Here is a 14,563-nt window from a genome sequence, read left to right on the forward strand (position 1 = left end):
AAATGTTCTCAATGAGAAACTACATTTATGTAAAATGACATAGATAGAGATTGAAGTTTAAGTTAAAACAGTATTATTCCATGTATTCAAAATGGATGTACTTTCAGATCTGATAAACGATCTGTGCGGTTTTTAGACAGTGCAGTTTTTAAAAACTGAATAATCTTGCTTCGAGTAAAACGTCCCTTTTTTCCTGCTTTTGAACATAATAAGTTATTAATGGACATGTTACTTTTTCCTTGTGGTGATACGTGCAATGAAAATCTGGTCCTATTGAAATCAATTGTAGCATTGCCATTTGTTTCAGTGGGATCAGAATTTTATCCTCACTATGAAAAATTTCTTTTTGTCTTTGTCAGAATTAAGATTTTCCATCCTCTGAGCTCACTTTCTAAATCTCTTTTTAATCTTCACTTAGTAAAATTATCTCCCCCCCTGATAGGAATAAAACTATTCCTAAAATAGCATATACATGATTGGTTTGGTGTATAGGATGAATAGGTTAGAATGTACTGCATTGGAACTGTTCTCTATTTCTTTTTCTGAAATTCTCGAGTAGTCTTCCGTATGAAATTATTAGGGTAAGTAAGAGGTGGATTCCAAATGTTAACTGGGACATTGGACAAATCACTTCACTTCTCTGTTTCTTTTTTTGGTTGTTGTTCTTAAACTGTGTATTTTTACAAAATACATGTAGACCTGTGAATAAAAAAGTCTTCTAAATGGTAATAAGTGAAGAAGGTGATGTAATACTTGGAGCACTGTAAATTCTGGTCTGGATATTGTTATACAAACTTTTTTAGTTTTGGGAAGGGGTCTAAGGCTGCTAGAAAAGGAAAATATTTATGTGGTCCCTTTCAAATGGAAACCTGTATTTTAAAGATTCCATCTATCCATGTGAACATGGAATTTCTTTTTGTCTTTATCAGAAGTTCCTTGCTCCAGTTGCTGTAATCTGTGCCAGTAGTCCATCTTGGCAGACACCTTGTCTCTGTGTAGTGGCTGCATTTAGTGGCATTCTATCCTTATAATATAAGTGTGACATCCTTTGAGATGAAACATGCTGTGTATAACTTTAGGATTTTCTGTGTCGTTCTCTTATGAAATCTAGGAACTCAATCATCAAATAAAACACTATTTAATATCAAAATAAATATTTTTATTAAGTCTTTTTTGTTGTTGCTGTTTCCCAGGGAAAAAACAGACGCATTCATGAGTTGGAAACAACTATTAGCAAAGAACATGAGCAAATAACTTCTGCTTTTGAAAAAGCAAAGTTGGTTCGCCTTGAGCAGCACAAAGAGATGGAGAAACAGATTGAACTAGTAAGACCTTCCTTGTTTGCTAGTATGCATGAACGGTATACTTGGTAACTTTTTTCCTGCATTAATTTCTGTGTCTTTTTAGTAATTCTGAGGCAGATGTCCAATTAAAAAGTTATATTATCTTCTCCCAACGTTTCCTGATTTTAGTTAATTTTCTGTCTAACACTACCCAATCTCATGATTTCCCTCTGAGATATTCACATCCTCTTTTCTACTCAACTGAAGAGAAATAGGGACTTAAGAAGAATACTGTTGTTCTTTGCTCCAAACACCTAGCACAAAAAAAAAAGGATAGCTTTTTTGCCTACTGGAGTTAAAGCATGACAGCTTCTAAAAATATTCTCTCGTTTGCAGAACCTCTGCCAGCCTGAGCCTTATGAGCATCTGTGTTCAGGGAGAACTGTCGGTAGGGTTTTTCAGTCTTTAGAGAAGAATTCTGTTGCTTCTTGTGATTAGAAATATAACCGTGGCTATTTCTAGCTGTTAAAGAAGCTTATCATCTTTTACTAAAGAACGTATGCATTCTTACTGTCTTGGCTGATGTCAGGCAATTACGCTCAGCCTGTACTCATTCTCTTGATTCTCCTGTTGCTTTAAAATATTAAGGGTTTGGGATTTCTTGATACTTTTAGTACTGCGCAATACTGCTGATGGCAGCAACGTATTTATTTTTCATTCTTAAAGTGCTGGGTGTGTAGAACTGAATGACATATTTAGATGCACAAATTCTCTGAAAAAGCTTATTAAAATAATAAACCCTGAATTACTTATGGACAGCTTCAGACACAGCTAGAGAAGAAAGATCAACAATTCATTGAACAAGAGAAAATAATATCTATTTTGCAACAAGATGTTATACATAAACAGCATCACATTGAATCATTGGATGAGCTACTGATAGAAAGCAGAGAGGTAAGGTTGGCTCTTGGCTTTCTTTAAATGCAAATCAAACAAGTGACGAATAATGATGAAAAGCATATCCATGAACACATGGAAAAATTGGAGAAAAAGGTACTTATGTGTTTGCTTCTTAATTCTTGTTGAGTAATTGACTGAATCTAGTGTAGTCCCCAGCTGCTACTACTATGAATTGTACAAACCTTAATGACTTTTCATTATTTTCTATCTCAGCATTCTGTTTATGCCTCTGGTTTGCGCCTTGGGCTTCTCGCTCTAATCAAAGGAAAGAGATCTGGATAAAGGACAATTGCATCTATTTTGCACTGGGTGGAAACCAAGAATGTTCTATTATGGCAATGTTTTATTCCTTTTAATAATTGCTGCTGCTGCAGAATATGAAGGGAAACCTATCAGGAACCAAATTCACTTAAAAGCATGATGTACACAAATACAGTATACAAGCAATTGTATTTTAAATACAATGATCTTTTTTTTTTCCCTGATTCTTAGTATGAGTTTTTATTAGTTAAATTACTATTACTATATTTACATTTTGTTCTCTTGAATAAAAATATGTGTACAAACAGGAAATGGAAAATCAAAATGTCAAGAAAGATCAAGGATTGAAGGTGCTGGAAAGTCAGTTAACAGAAGAAACATTCAAAGTTAGTAAGCTCTTTGTAATTTTCAATTAATAGTTTTAAAGTTTGTAGTAGTGGTGTATTTCCTTTTATCCTCTATAGACAAACTATATGAAGGCTGCTTTATAGAAATTTGTCTCACATAAATATTTCAGAAGCCATTAACCTGAAGTCTTTCCTTTTTTTTTTAATTAAAAGAAGTATGGTGAAACCTGCAATAAGAGATTATGCAATGCACAACGGCTTTATAAAATCGCTGTAGTTACGAATAGGGCAGATTTGTGCTTGTTGTACTCTTAAAGTAAAACCTTGTCTTTTTGTTCTAGATACAACATATATTTTAGACATATGTGATGTTATAATATTGGTCATGTTTTTAGCCATCTATACCTCTTCCTAGTGTTTGCCTGATAAATACTTTCCATGCAGCGCTTACAATAGTATTTTAATAAACCATTACCATGTGGTGATTTACCACAGTCAGGCTTCAAACAGTATTAAATCTTTAGGATATCACTAGGAGAAGATACTGGGGACTTAGCTGGTAGCATGATCTTTCTGAACTTGTGTTGGACCAGTTTTCTATCCAAGTGGCTTTGTAGCGTTCAGGATGTTTTCCAGAGATTTAAAATTAGGACCCATGATCACTTCTCTTCCAAAAGCTCTCGAATCGGGTGGGGATAGAGGTATAAAATCCGATATGGTTTAACATATTGGTAGCACTGAAAGCAGTAGCCAATCTGCAGCTAAACTCAGCACAATTCTCACTGATGAGAAAAGTCGTCTTAGCATTGAAACCAAACAGATAAGAAAAGTTTAATTACTATGGCTTAAGACCTCTGGGGGTTTGTTCATTATAATTTTTATCTGTCCAAGGTTATAAGATATTTGTTAGAGATTACTCAAACCCAAATTAATAGTAAAAGGGTAAAATAGATAACAGTGTTGACACTGCTAAAAGTTTTTCCTTTCCCTTTTGGTAGAACTCAGGCACTCTCTCTCAGTGCAGAAAGGAAAAAAAAAATGCTGTTTAGTAGCTTTCTAAGAGGAATTGTATTAAGATCTGAATGTTATTTTTGAAAAAGATTTGCACAACTCACATATGATGATCATTCCAAATTTATGTATACAATTCTATATGTAACATTTAATACGTAATAAAACGTGGTGGATTAATGATTTGGTATTGGGCATATGTTTGCTTTTAAATTCTAGCTACTGACAAATACTGGAATATCTTGTCATAACTGGTAGTTTCATCTGATGCAAACACAGTCTAAAGTATTGTAATTTAATTTCACAAATAATTTTAATTTCTGAATATTATTTCAGTTTTTAAGTTCATCATAATCTTCCATGCCTGTTTTAATACTCTTTAGATAAAAATGTAGCTTTTCAGACATTTTACACAAAGATGTTTTTAACACTTTTTTTTAGACTAGTTGATAAAACCATGCCATGAAATTTTAAGTAATCTGTTATATTCAACTAGGTGAAACAACTTGAGTCAGCACTAGATGTATGTAAGGAAGAAGTGGCACTGTATTTGAGTCAGTCACAAGAAAATAAGGAAATCTTTGAAAATCAGCTCAAAAAAAAGTCTGAAGAGGTAACAGCTTGTTTTAACAACTCTTCTGTATTGCAGAGAACACTTGTTATGAATGATATAATCTAAAAGTTTGTCTGTGAAATAACAGACAAAACATTTGCAGCAGGAACTGTGAATAGGAAGTACGCTGGGAAAAGACTATACATTTTGTGAGGGTAAAGGGGAAAATCATAACTAAGAAACACTGGATAAGCTTAAAAGAAGTACCAAGATAAATGAATTGTTGAGAGAAGTAACAAAATCAGAATTAAGTGAAAGGAAGCATTTTCTTGGAAAAAAGTGGAGAGCGCGCTATTGTAATATAAACTTAGGTGCACATAATTGATTTGTGTTTCAAATATCTTAAGGGGGAAGAAGTCCTGGGCATAAGAAAATTTTTACTTCAAGCCCCTGAGTTTTATCATACTTTCCACCACTACATGAAAGCAAGAAAGAATTAAGTTTAAATATTATTAGTATGAGTTTTTGTTTGTGGGGATGACATGAACTAATTATCATAGTAGAGTGTTCATGTCAGTGCTGCCCTACCTGCTGAGAGATAGGCTTTAGTCAACCGGAGATTACCAGACCCTGTACAGGAGTAACTGGATGGAAATCTATGGTCTGTGTTACACATAAGCCTGTGATATTTACTGCTGCTTTCCAAGCCCTAAAATCTGTTGTTCTTATGCTGCATATGAAGAGACTGGATGCTGTGTGAAACTCAAGGGTGGAAAGTGAGGCTTTGTAATTATGACCAATGTTTTCATAAGTGACAGAGTCACTACTTCCACTTTGGGATGAGCAGTTAGTGAGGTTTTTTTTGTTTTGTTGTTTGTTTGTTTGTTTTTAAAGAACCTTTCCTTTTCAGAAAGTTCTTGGCATTTATCACTGAGAAATCAGGCCATTCCACATGTGACAAGTTAGACATTCAGAATTCCTGTTTTTTATTGGAATGACTATTGTTATAGAGGCAGGAAGAAATAGACGGGAGGACTGAGAACAAAATCTCAAGGTGAAAACAAGGACTTTCTGAGAAATAAAGTAAGAAGAGTGACAGAAAGAAAAGTAGTTCGGTATTTTAGAAACGAAAAATCTTTGTTATATATGTTTTCAAAATATTGACCAGTTTAGGTATATTTAGAAAGCAAGAAGTCAAAACCTGGGCTGATAAGTTACTTCTTTCTTCACTTTATAAAGCACAACTCAGTGATGAATTATGAAATGTGTTATGTACTGTTGAAACTGTAATGCAACTAAATTCAGAGCCAGAAGTTTTATTGAATCATAGCTGTGATTCTGTGCTCATTAAGAATGAAGAGAACAGCTGAAGCAAGTGCAAATAACAATGTTTTATTGTAATGGAAAATAAATGTGTTTTCAGGTTCGTTATTTGCAAGAAGAAATAAAACTAAAAGATCAGAATATTCAGGACACAAGTGAACAAAATATTCTCCTACAACAAACTTTGCATCATCAGCAGCAAATGTTACATCAAGAAACTATTAGAAATGGGGAGCTGGAAGATAGTCAAATTAAACTTGAAAAACAGGTACAGTATGGTAAGAAGTGTCTACATAAAGACAGATAATGAAATGCTTTTATATATGTTTTTGTAATACCTTTAAAATCTGAGTGTTTCTTTGATAGTTATTATTTTAGATATATCTAAAATAAAGAGTTTAGTGGTTTGTTTTGTCTTTAACCAGGTTCTGTGCTGTTAGAAACTCTAGCTAGTATTAGAGTGGCTAAGTACTCAGAAAATCAAACCCTAGACTGCGGTTAAAGGGAGGTGTATTGAAATTCAGAAAGTTGAATCTTTTATATTTACTAGAAACTATTTGTCTTTCAAATGTGACTGCAAAGTTCTAGTCTTAAATTATGTAAAAATTTTAGACTATAAAGAAATTGGTTGTGTTAAAACTCACTATGTGAGTTGCAAGACAAGGATGTGTATTTCTTTGGTATGTAATTTAAAAGTACCAACACTTTTAAAATACCATTTTAAATAGGTATCCAATTTGGAACAAGCGCTTCAGAAGCAGAAAGCATATGCAGAAGATGAGTTGAGAAAGGTAGAGGAGAAACTTCGCCTAACTGCTCAGGAAGCAGATTTAAACAGACAGAAGGTGGATGAACTTAATAGTACAATCAGGTAGGTTTAGAATAACTGAGAGGTATATTCTGCAGGTAGACGTATCAATAAGAAAGATTGCTGTCTGAAATGGTATTCAGTTATATAGTCATACAATTCAGTCTCCGTATGAACATAGACTGGAAATTGGAAGAGAAGTTTCTAAATAGCAGAGGCATGAGTTTCTGGAACAATCCTCCAATGGAATTAATGCGTGTCCTGGCAATCCATTTAGCCTTAAGATGGCACTTCATAATGCAATTCAATTCATAAATATATCAAGTTGCTTGTAATTCTAGATAGTAGATGCTAGGAGGGCTTGGTAGTCTTAAAGAATATGGTTTTGATTGCGAGAAAAGCCTACTTAATATGACTTTTTTTATTCCTGTTTTATTCACAAATGCTTGTTGTCTTAGACCGTGTAAGGACATACATACGTCGCTGTTGTTATTACAAGGTTCATTTTGTTCTGGTTGCTTCTTCTATTTAGACAAATTAAATTGGAGATGGATCAGTGCAAGAATGAACTTACTGGTATGGAAAAAGAAGTAGTGCAATTAAAACGAGATGGTGAAGACAAAGCAATGCAGATAAATCAGTTGGATATTACTTTGGAAGAAGCACGATCAGAGCTCAATGAAAAGGCAAATGAGGGTAATTTTGCTATTTTGTTTCTCAGGCTTCCTTTCGTCATGCTATTTCTCTTTTTCCCCTGTTGTTTTATAATAAAGTACATGAGAGTAAAAATATGATAATTTTGATGGAGGGGCTACTCTCCATCTACTTTTTTTTTTTAATGTGCTGGTAATTCCATAGTTTTTAAAAGAAAGAAAAAAAAAAAAACAACCTAAAAAACACCCCACACCCAAACAAACACCCCTCCCCCCCCCCCCAAACCCTCAGAAAACCCACAGACTTTTTTTTAATGTACCTTTGCAAATTCTCACTTCTGTGGGATGTACCTTTACCCCAGGTGAAATGAATAAGTAGTTTTCCCTGTAAATTGGTAATGCAGATTCTTAATGTGGTAATGAAACAAGACATGTAGATTTAATAAAGGCATATGCTATTTACAAAAATTCAGCTCTTTAAAACGAGCAGAAAATCCCACAAGAGAGTCTATGAAAATAACAAACTTCCCAACCCCTCCTCCTCCATTTAATTTTACCATTCTTATAAACTGGAGGCTTACTGCTTGCATTTTCCGTAGCACTACATATTCAGTTAGTATGCTGTCTCTGTACTTTCTCCTTGGCCAAATGTTTTTAGAACATCCTCATATTTCAAGTCAATTATAAATTATGAGCTGAATAAAAAAAAAAATAAAAAAAGACTTAAGGGCCATGAAAAGGTTGTTGTATAACCTCAGAGGTCACTGTTTTTCTAGATTTTCCTAAAAATAGTGATACTGGAAATTGATTATGGGCACAAGTGCTAGTAGGCAGCGGTGTTGCATAAAGACCCTGACTTACTGATGATTTGTGTTTTGTGTTGTGTATGTGTGTGTAAAATAGTGAATGATTTAGAAGATAAGCTGCTTCAAAGTGAGACTTGCCACAGGGAAGCCTTACAGAAAATAGTAGAACTAGAATCTGCATTACAGAATGCCCATGGAGAATTAAAAATCACTTTAACACAGCTTCAGGAATTGCAAGATGCATTACAGAATGCACAGTCCTCTCTGGAGGAGAAGCGTGTTGCTATCATGGATCTAACAACTGAGCTCAGGTAAGCTGGTATCTTTTCCATCATGAAAACTTAGTTGTGTTAGTTTTTCCTTAGCAATAGCAAGTAGTTTCGATGGTTTTTTTTTTTATCTTAGCAGCTCTCTATAATTTTTAGGTGGTTTGTGGCCGTAAGATAACTTGATACAGTAGCTCCTCAGCTCACTTTTAATTTCTAAAAGTGGTGCTGAGTTCTTTATTGGGAATTCTGTTTTAAAATCTGCTAAAATTATTTTCTGAATCCCAAAATTTTGAAATAATTATAAGAGGAGTTACTTTCTTTTATAGTGAAAGTGTACCGTTTCCTTTCTGACCATAAATTAACGATACTTTCTTCTGTACTATTCTTTTTTAAGAACATGTTGTCCTGATAACCAATTAAGGAACTTGAATAATGAAGTTATTGGGAAATTTCCACCTGGAATATAGTTAACAGAATTATTCCATTTGGGTTTGTTTCTTTGCAATCAATTAGTTGATTTAAGTAAGTAATAGATCTCATGATTTTCAAGCTGAATACTTGAAGCTAAGCAACTGAATGTGCATTAAGCAATTAAACATATGAGAATTTCAGGTATTGCAAGGGAGAAATTGAAGACAAAAAACAAGAGCTCCTTGACATGGACCAAGCATTGAAAGAAAGGAATTGGGAACTGAAACAAAGAGCAGCTCAGGTCAGATCACTTTAAGTATGTTAATGACAATTATCCTGTTATGTAGTAGATAAGTTATAAAAAGTCTGCTAGGTTTAATTACCTTCACATGTCATTCCAAACTGTACTGTTAATATAGCCACAGTATCAACCTTAAAACCAGCTGTATGTTACTGAAGCCTTATGGTACCAGGAAAATCGGGTTGTGCTCCTCTAAGGGACCACAGACTACTGTTTTGATAGAACGGAAGCCTCCTGCAAACCTGTCCCGTAATTCTTCCTTAGTGATGAAGTTACAGGACAACTGTTGTTGTCTTGATGTTTGATAAAACGAAGGAAAGATCTGCACTGAAGTGTGCTTGGAGATGATAGATTCCTTTCTTTGTTTGCACTGGAGCATATCTGATTAGCTCTAAAGCAGCCTCTAAATATGAAACAGTATCTTTGTTGTGAATACGTTTCTGTAGCTCACTTGAAATATTTTCAGTCTTTTGGTCTGACTTCAGGATTTGATACCCATCATGGAAAAACTATTCTTCTGTCACTTATAATTAGCATTCTAATAGCTACTTCCTGCAGGAGTTACCAGCCTTTGCATCCAAGAATATTTGAAGTGCAGAGAGAAGGAGGGGTGGGGAAGTAAAAAAAAAAAAAAAAAAAAAATCTGTTCAGGGAACTGACACTGTAAGGAGGCCAGACCTTCCAATGTATTGTTGCCACAGTACCCTGTGAGCTGCGCCGGGAATTCATCAAAGCAATAGGATTTTTTTTGCTTTAGCAAAATTTGGTATTTTCTTACAAGATGCATTAGTATACTAAGCTACTCATTACATACAGTTATGGACTTTTTCCCACTTTTCTCTGTGTGTTTGGCTCCAATTTTTTAAACGAGATAGCCAGGGTGCATTTTTGTATTGACTGTTTGAGAGAATATTCTTGAGACTACAAAGGATTAGTTTCATTCCTTTTGCTGTCATATTTTGTAATATTACTTCTTAAAGTCTGCATACTAGTTCAAAATAAAATACTCTCTTTTCTTCCTTTTTTACTTCTAGATTACACAGTTGGATATGACAGTTCGTGAACATAGGGGAGAAATGGAACAAAAAATAATTCGATTAGAGTGCAATTTAGAGAAGTCAGAGTTAGAAATTAAGGAATGCAATAAACAGGTAATTCTTGCTTAAATTAAAAACCCAGTTTCCCTAACAAAGGGCAGCTAATTCTATGAGAAAGTCTGGTCCTAGGACACAATAGCTGGCCAGGTTTAATCTAGAAGAGTAAAACTGTTTCCTTATTGTAGGGAGAGGGAAGAGAGTACCTTAATAATGTGCTAGCAAAAATATTTTATGTTTGTCAATTAGAATTAAAAATTTTGCAGAGAAATACCAGTATAAAAATGAAAATGTATTTTTTTGCTTGATATGATATAGCTTCCAAACTGCCCTTTTAATAAAGGAAAATGTTGACAAAATAAAATAAAAAATTGACAAGGGAATCCAAAGTCAGAGGTAATACTGACAGTATTTGTGAGTTTTGTTTGGGGTGTTGTGGTTTGGTTTTTTTGGTTTTTTTGTGTTTTTTTTTTTTAAATTGTCCTGATTTCAGTAAAATATCTGTTCTGATTTAATTGCATTTTCTGTTCAGATTGAGAGCTTAGAGAAGAAACTCCAGCATTCTAAAGATGAGCTTCGTACAAAAGAGTTTGAATTGCTCCAGAGAGATCAAGAAATAAATCAGCTGAAGAAAAAAATTGAAAGAAAACAACAAGAGCCTAGAAGCTCTTGAAAAGGTAAAATGTTCCTTGGATACAACAAATTAACAATTTTTAATGCCATTACTGTAACTGCCTAGAAGGAACGATATGGTGTCTCTTTAGAGTAAGAGTCATTACTTCTCCCTGAGTAATTATATTGTGTATCCTGGTGTTTGCTGAATCTTAATCCCCTAAAGTTAAACCAGTTTAATGATTTAAAAATTACAAATTTAATGGCACACTCTTAGTTGTCTGCTTTGTGGAGAAATTTGGATATTGATTGTCTTTGACCTGGTGTTCTGGCTAAGGACATGGTCTTGAAATGAAATGAAACAATATACTCTATGATGAGAGCTTCTTATGACTTAAGTATCTATCTTGTGAAAATAATTGCATCAAAAGAGCACTGAGATCTAGCATGTTTATAGGAACGCGAAAAGAGAAATTTTTGGTATAGTGAATGGGAGGCATATAGATAGAATAGAGAAGATAGCTAATTTTACTTTATGAATGATACAAATCTTTGGTTTGGGGCATGAATCAGCCACTACAAGTACAAATGCAATCTGAGATCAACAAGCTTTCTGGAGAAATAAGTTCATTAAAAGATGCTTGCCAGCTAGAGGTAAACACCAAAACTGAAATGGTTCCTGCCATTTTGATTATGCTGCATTTGTGTGTTATTTCTTTCCCTAGGATAAGATATCGGGGAAGTCGTCTTTCTGTGTAGTCACCAAGATGTAGTATTCTAGATCATGGGGACTTGGCTGTGTCTCAGCTGAATGTGAAGTTTCTTTCATTGCAAATTTAAAGCACTGTCAGCTCTTCCACCTTCTGTTAAAGGTTATTTATGACAGTCGAGAACAGGACGATGCCTGCTGCTCCCTTCACACATATCATTACATATTTCCAACTTTTCCTAAGACTTTAGGGGGTGATTCTGAAGGAAAGGATTTCCTAGCTATCCCCTGTACAACTGCTGACTAGACCCTTCCTTTCCAGACAAATTGCCTTGTTATTATTTTTGCTAAGGAATACCATATAGGGGGAGGCCCAGGAATGATATAAGAAAGGCTTTGAAAATAGACCTACTCCAGTCATGTTCCTTTAGAGACTTGGGATGAAGGAAATGAAATTGCAAGTTTATTTTCATCTTAGTTAAGTAGATAAAACACTGGATTTCAGAAGCATTCTGCATAAAATATGAAATATATTGCAGAGGGGTTCTGGCTCCACTTAGAATATGATATGGTTGCTTCTTTGTTTAAAAACTGTGTATATTAACATGATACAAAAAAAGACTTTCTCCATTAGTAACACATTGCAGACTGACTGACCAATCTTCCACAGGAACTTTCTGTCCTAGTTCTAAAAACTCAGTTACCTAATCTATCTGGGGAAAAGGGGTAGTGTGTTTGTGTGTGTATGTGTTTTGACTGTGGGTATAGTGTGTCTCATTCTTTTTCCCCTTAATACACTACCTTCCTTGCTTATTACAGGAAATATATTCGTTCAGGGGAAGAGTTGTTAGCTAGGGTTGATTTCTGTCCTGGTCCACTCTGCCCTTTTGGGACTCATGAAATAACCAGGTCACAGATTTTTCAGTTGAGTCGTTCTTTGTTCTTACTCTGCTTTAATCTGCAGTGAAGATGATCTAACAATACAGCACTCTGCTACCCTTAGAAGTTGTAAGTATTCCAAATAAAGGAACTGGAAACATGTAACTGAACATTCAGAATGTCTTTTTCACTTTTCTGGGAAATTGAAGTAATCTTCTTTATTTAAAAAAAAAAAAAACAAAACAAAACCCAGATTTGACTTATAGCAAATTAATCTTTTGTGGCAACAGTTCCGTACTGAAATGAGAAATAAAATTGTGTTAAAAATGGTAAGTGAAGTAAGAAAAAATCAGTGCTTACAAAGATTGATTTAAAAAAAAAAAAAAGTAATTTTTATTTTTTGTAAAAGTATACATAGTAAAATAAAAATTAGAAGTTATTGTAATAATCTTTCATTCATTAGCTGTAAGCTTATTATGTGCTACTTACAGATGTCTATGTACTCTATTTATAGCATTCCTCATAAAGAATAAGCATCTAGCTAAACATGAATAGATACAACATAATCACTTTTATATTTATAATTAAGAGGAGCCATAGTATTATGTGATGTTATGAAATATTAGTGGCTGATATGGCCTCTGTTGTGCCACAGTACTGGCTAACGTAAACAGAGCTGCTGTGGATCACGTACTAGAGAGACTATTTTGTTGATCGCCTAATACTCCTGTTTGGTTTTTTCTATAAATGAATTGTCAAATAATTAGGTCCAGCATGTAAGCCTGTTTTTTAAGGGGGGGCAAAGCTAAACCTCTAGAAATTAACAAAAAAAACCCTAAACAACAACGCCAAGCATACTGTGTTTGGCTGCATTTATTTCTGTATACTGTAGAAAATTCAGAATACTTTAATGTTGGTAAGATTTTCCTCACTTTGTATTGGTAGAAATCATAGGCTTTTTTCCTCTTGGTATTTGATACCTTGATACTGTTGATAGGGTTTTTACAAACACTTCCTGAATCGTTAGAAACTTAAGTTGTTAGGAACTTAAACACAATAATACAGTTCAATGTGAAACCTTAAGCCTTACACAGAGGCGTTATTTCAAAAGACAGTGCTCCTTTAAACTGTACAAAATTTTTACAGGGATTTGTAGATGAAGATTTCAAAATATTCTGCATAATACTTTCCTACTTATCTGCTAGAACTTAATATATGCTGAAAAAATTGTAAATTATACTCGTTACACTTCAGTTACAAGAACAGTGAACAAAAATGCATCAATAACTTCAGTCTAGGGGGCAGAATTTGAGAAAGAAGCCATGGATTTCAGACCTGCAGCTAGTTTTCTTGAATTTGTAACATAAATCTTAATAATGAAAAGTAACATCTTGGTACAAATGGATTTAGATATGGTAAATTGAGTGCAGAAGTTTAAAGGAATGTTCTGATCACAGATACTTTGTTTCAGGGGCAAGAATTGTGAAGGAAGGAGTGTTGCCCATTGGACAAGCAGCAACCAAGGAATGCTGTTGCTGGCAATATAATCGTGCATTCAAAGAGGAAATTTTAACATTGTATTTGTAAATAATGAATGTGGTTATTTGTACTGACGCAAATGACAACTTTTTTATTTTTCCAACTGTTTTTGAGATTATTGCCTTGCTATAACAACATCTTAATTTATTTTTGAGAAATAAATTTTATTTTTTAGTATCTTGAGTTGCAGGAATTAATCTCAGCTGTCATTTTTTTCCAAGGATTTTAAACTGTGTACTTATGTTTCACATCTAATTAAGAGCACAATGGTATTAACTTATTAACAATTTTTGTTTGGGAATATTTTCTCCTTTTTTTTTTTTTGTACACATACAATGTTGCAGACACAATATCTTATTAAAATAGACCTGCTTGTAAGATGTTTTAGGACACTGATTTGATCATAGACACTGGCAAAACCTGCTTGCTTTACTCCAAGCAGTATCTTTCAGCTGCAAAGGAGTGTGGGACAGGGCCATAAAGCTTGAACTTTTTTTTCTCCCCAAACCACAATCCATACAAAAATTACCATTGATTAAAATGGCATCATAACTATGCATTCTAAAACATATTTATTTCCAGTTTTCCAAAAGTAATACACAATTTAGCTAGTACAAATGGCTAGTGGCCCCAGTTTCTAGCACTTTTATTTGTTTCTCTACATAATAGTAAATGAAAAACATTAGAATTAGGTAGACCAGTGTAATAATTGAAAAATATTAAACTACTTTAATTTCTTTCCTC

General features: G+C 33.9%; 1 protein-coding gene across 1 annotated transcript in view; it reads left to right on the top strand.

The window, feature by feature from the left end:
• Nucleotides 1–14,563, top strand: part of CCDC18 (coiled-coil domain containing 18) — a 30,326-nt gene that overhangs the window by 12,769 nt on the left and 2,994 nt on the right. The window contains 12 exon segments of the mRNA XM_075156307.1: nt 1,194–1,325; nt 2,103–2,237; nt 2,813–2,890; nt 4,359–4,475; nt 5,839–6,006; nt 6,467–6,609; nt 7,079–7,242; nt 8,103–8,316; nt 8,887–8,986; nt 10,021–10,137; nt 10,613–10,735; nt 10,737–10,757. Of these exon segments, the coding sequence (XP_075012408.1) occupies nt 1,194–1,325; nt 2,103–2,237; nt 2,813–2,890; nt 4,359–4,475; nt 5,839–6,006; nt 6,467–6,609; nt 7,079–7,242; nt 8,103–8,316; nt 8,887–8,986; nt 10,021–10,137; nt 10,613–10,735; nt 10,737–10,757 (1,512 nt within the window).

This window comes from Calonectris borealis, chromosome 8, assembly GCF_964195595.1.
Source record: "Calonectris borealis chromosome 8, bCalBor7.hap1.2, whole genome shotgun sequence".
Classification (NCBI taxonomy): domain Eukaryota; kingdom Metazoa; phylum Chordata; class Aves; order Procellariiformes; family Procellariidae; genus Calonectris; species Calonectris borealis.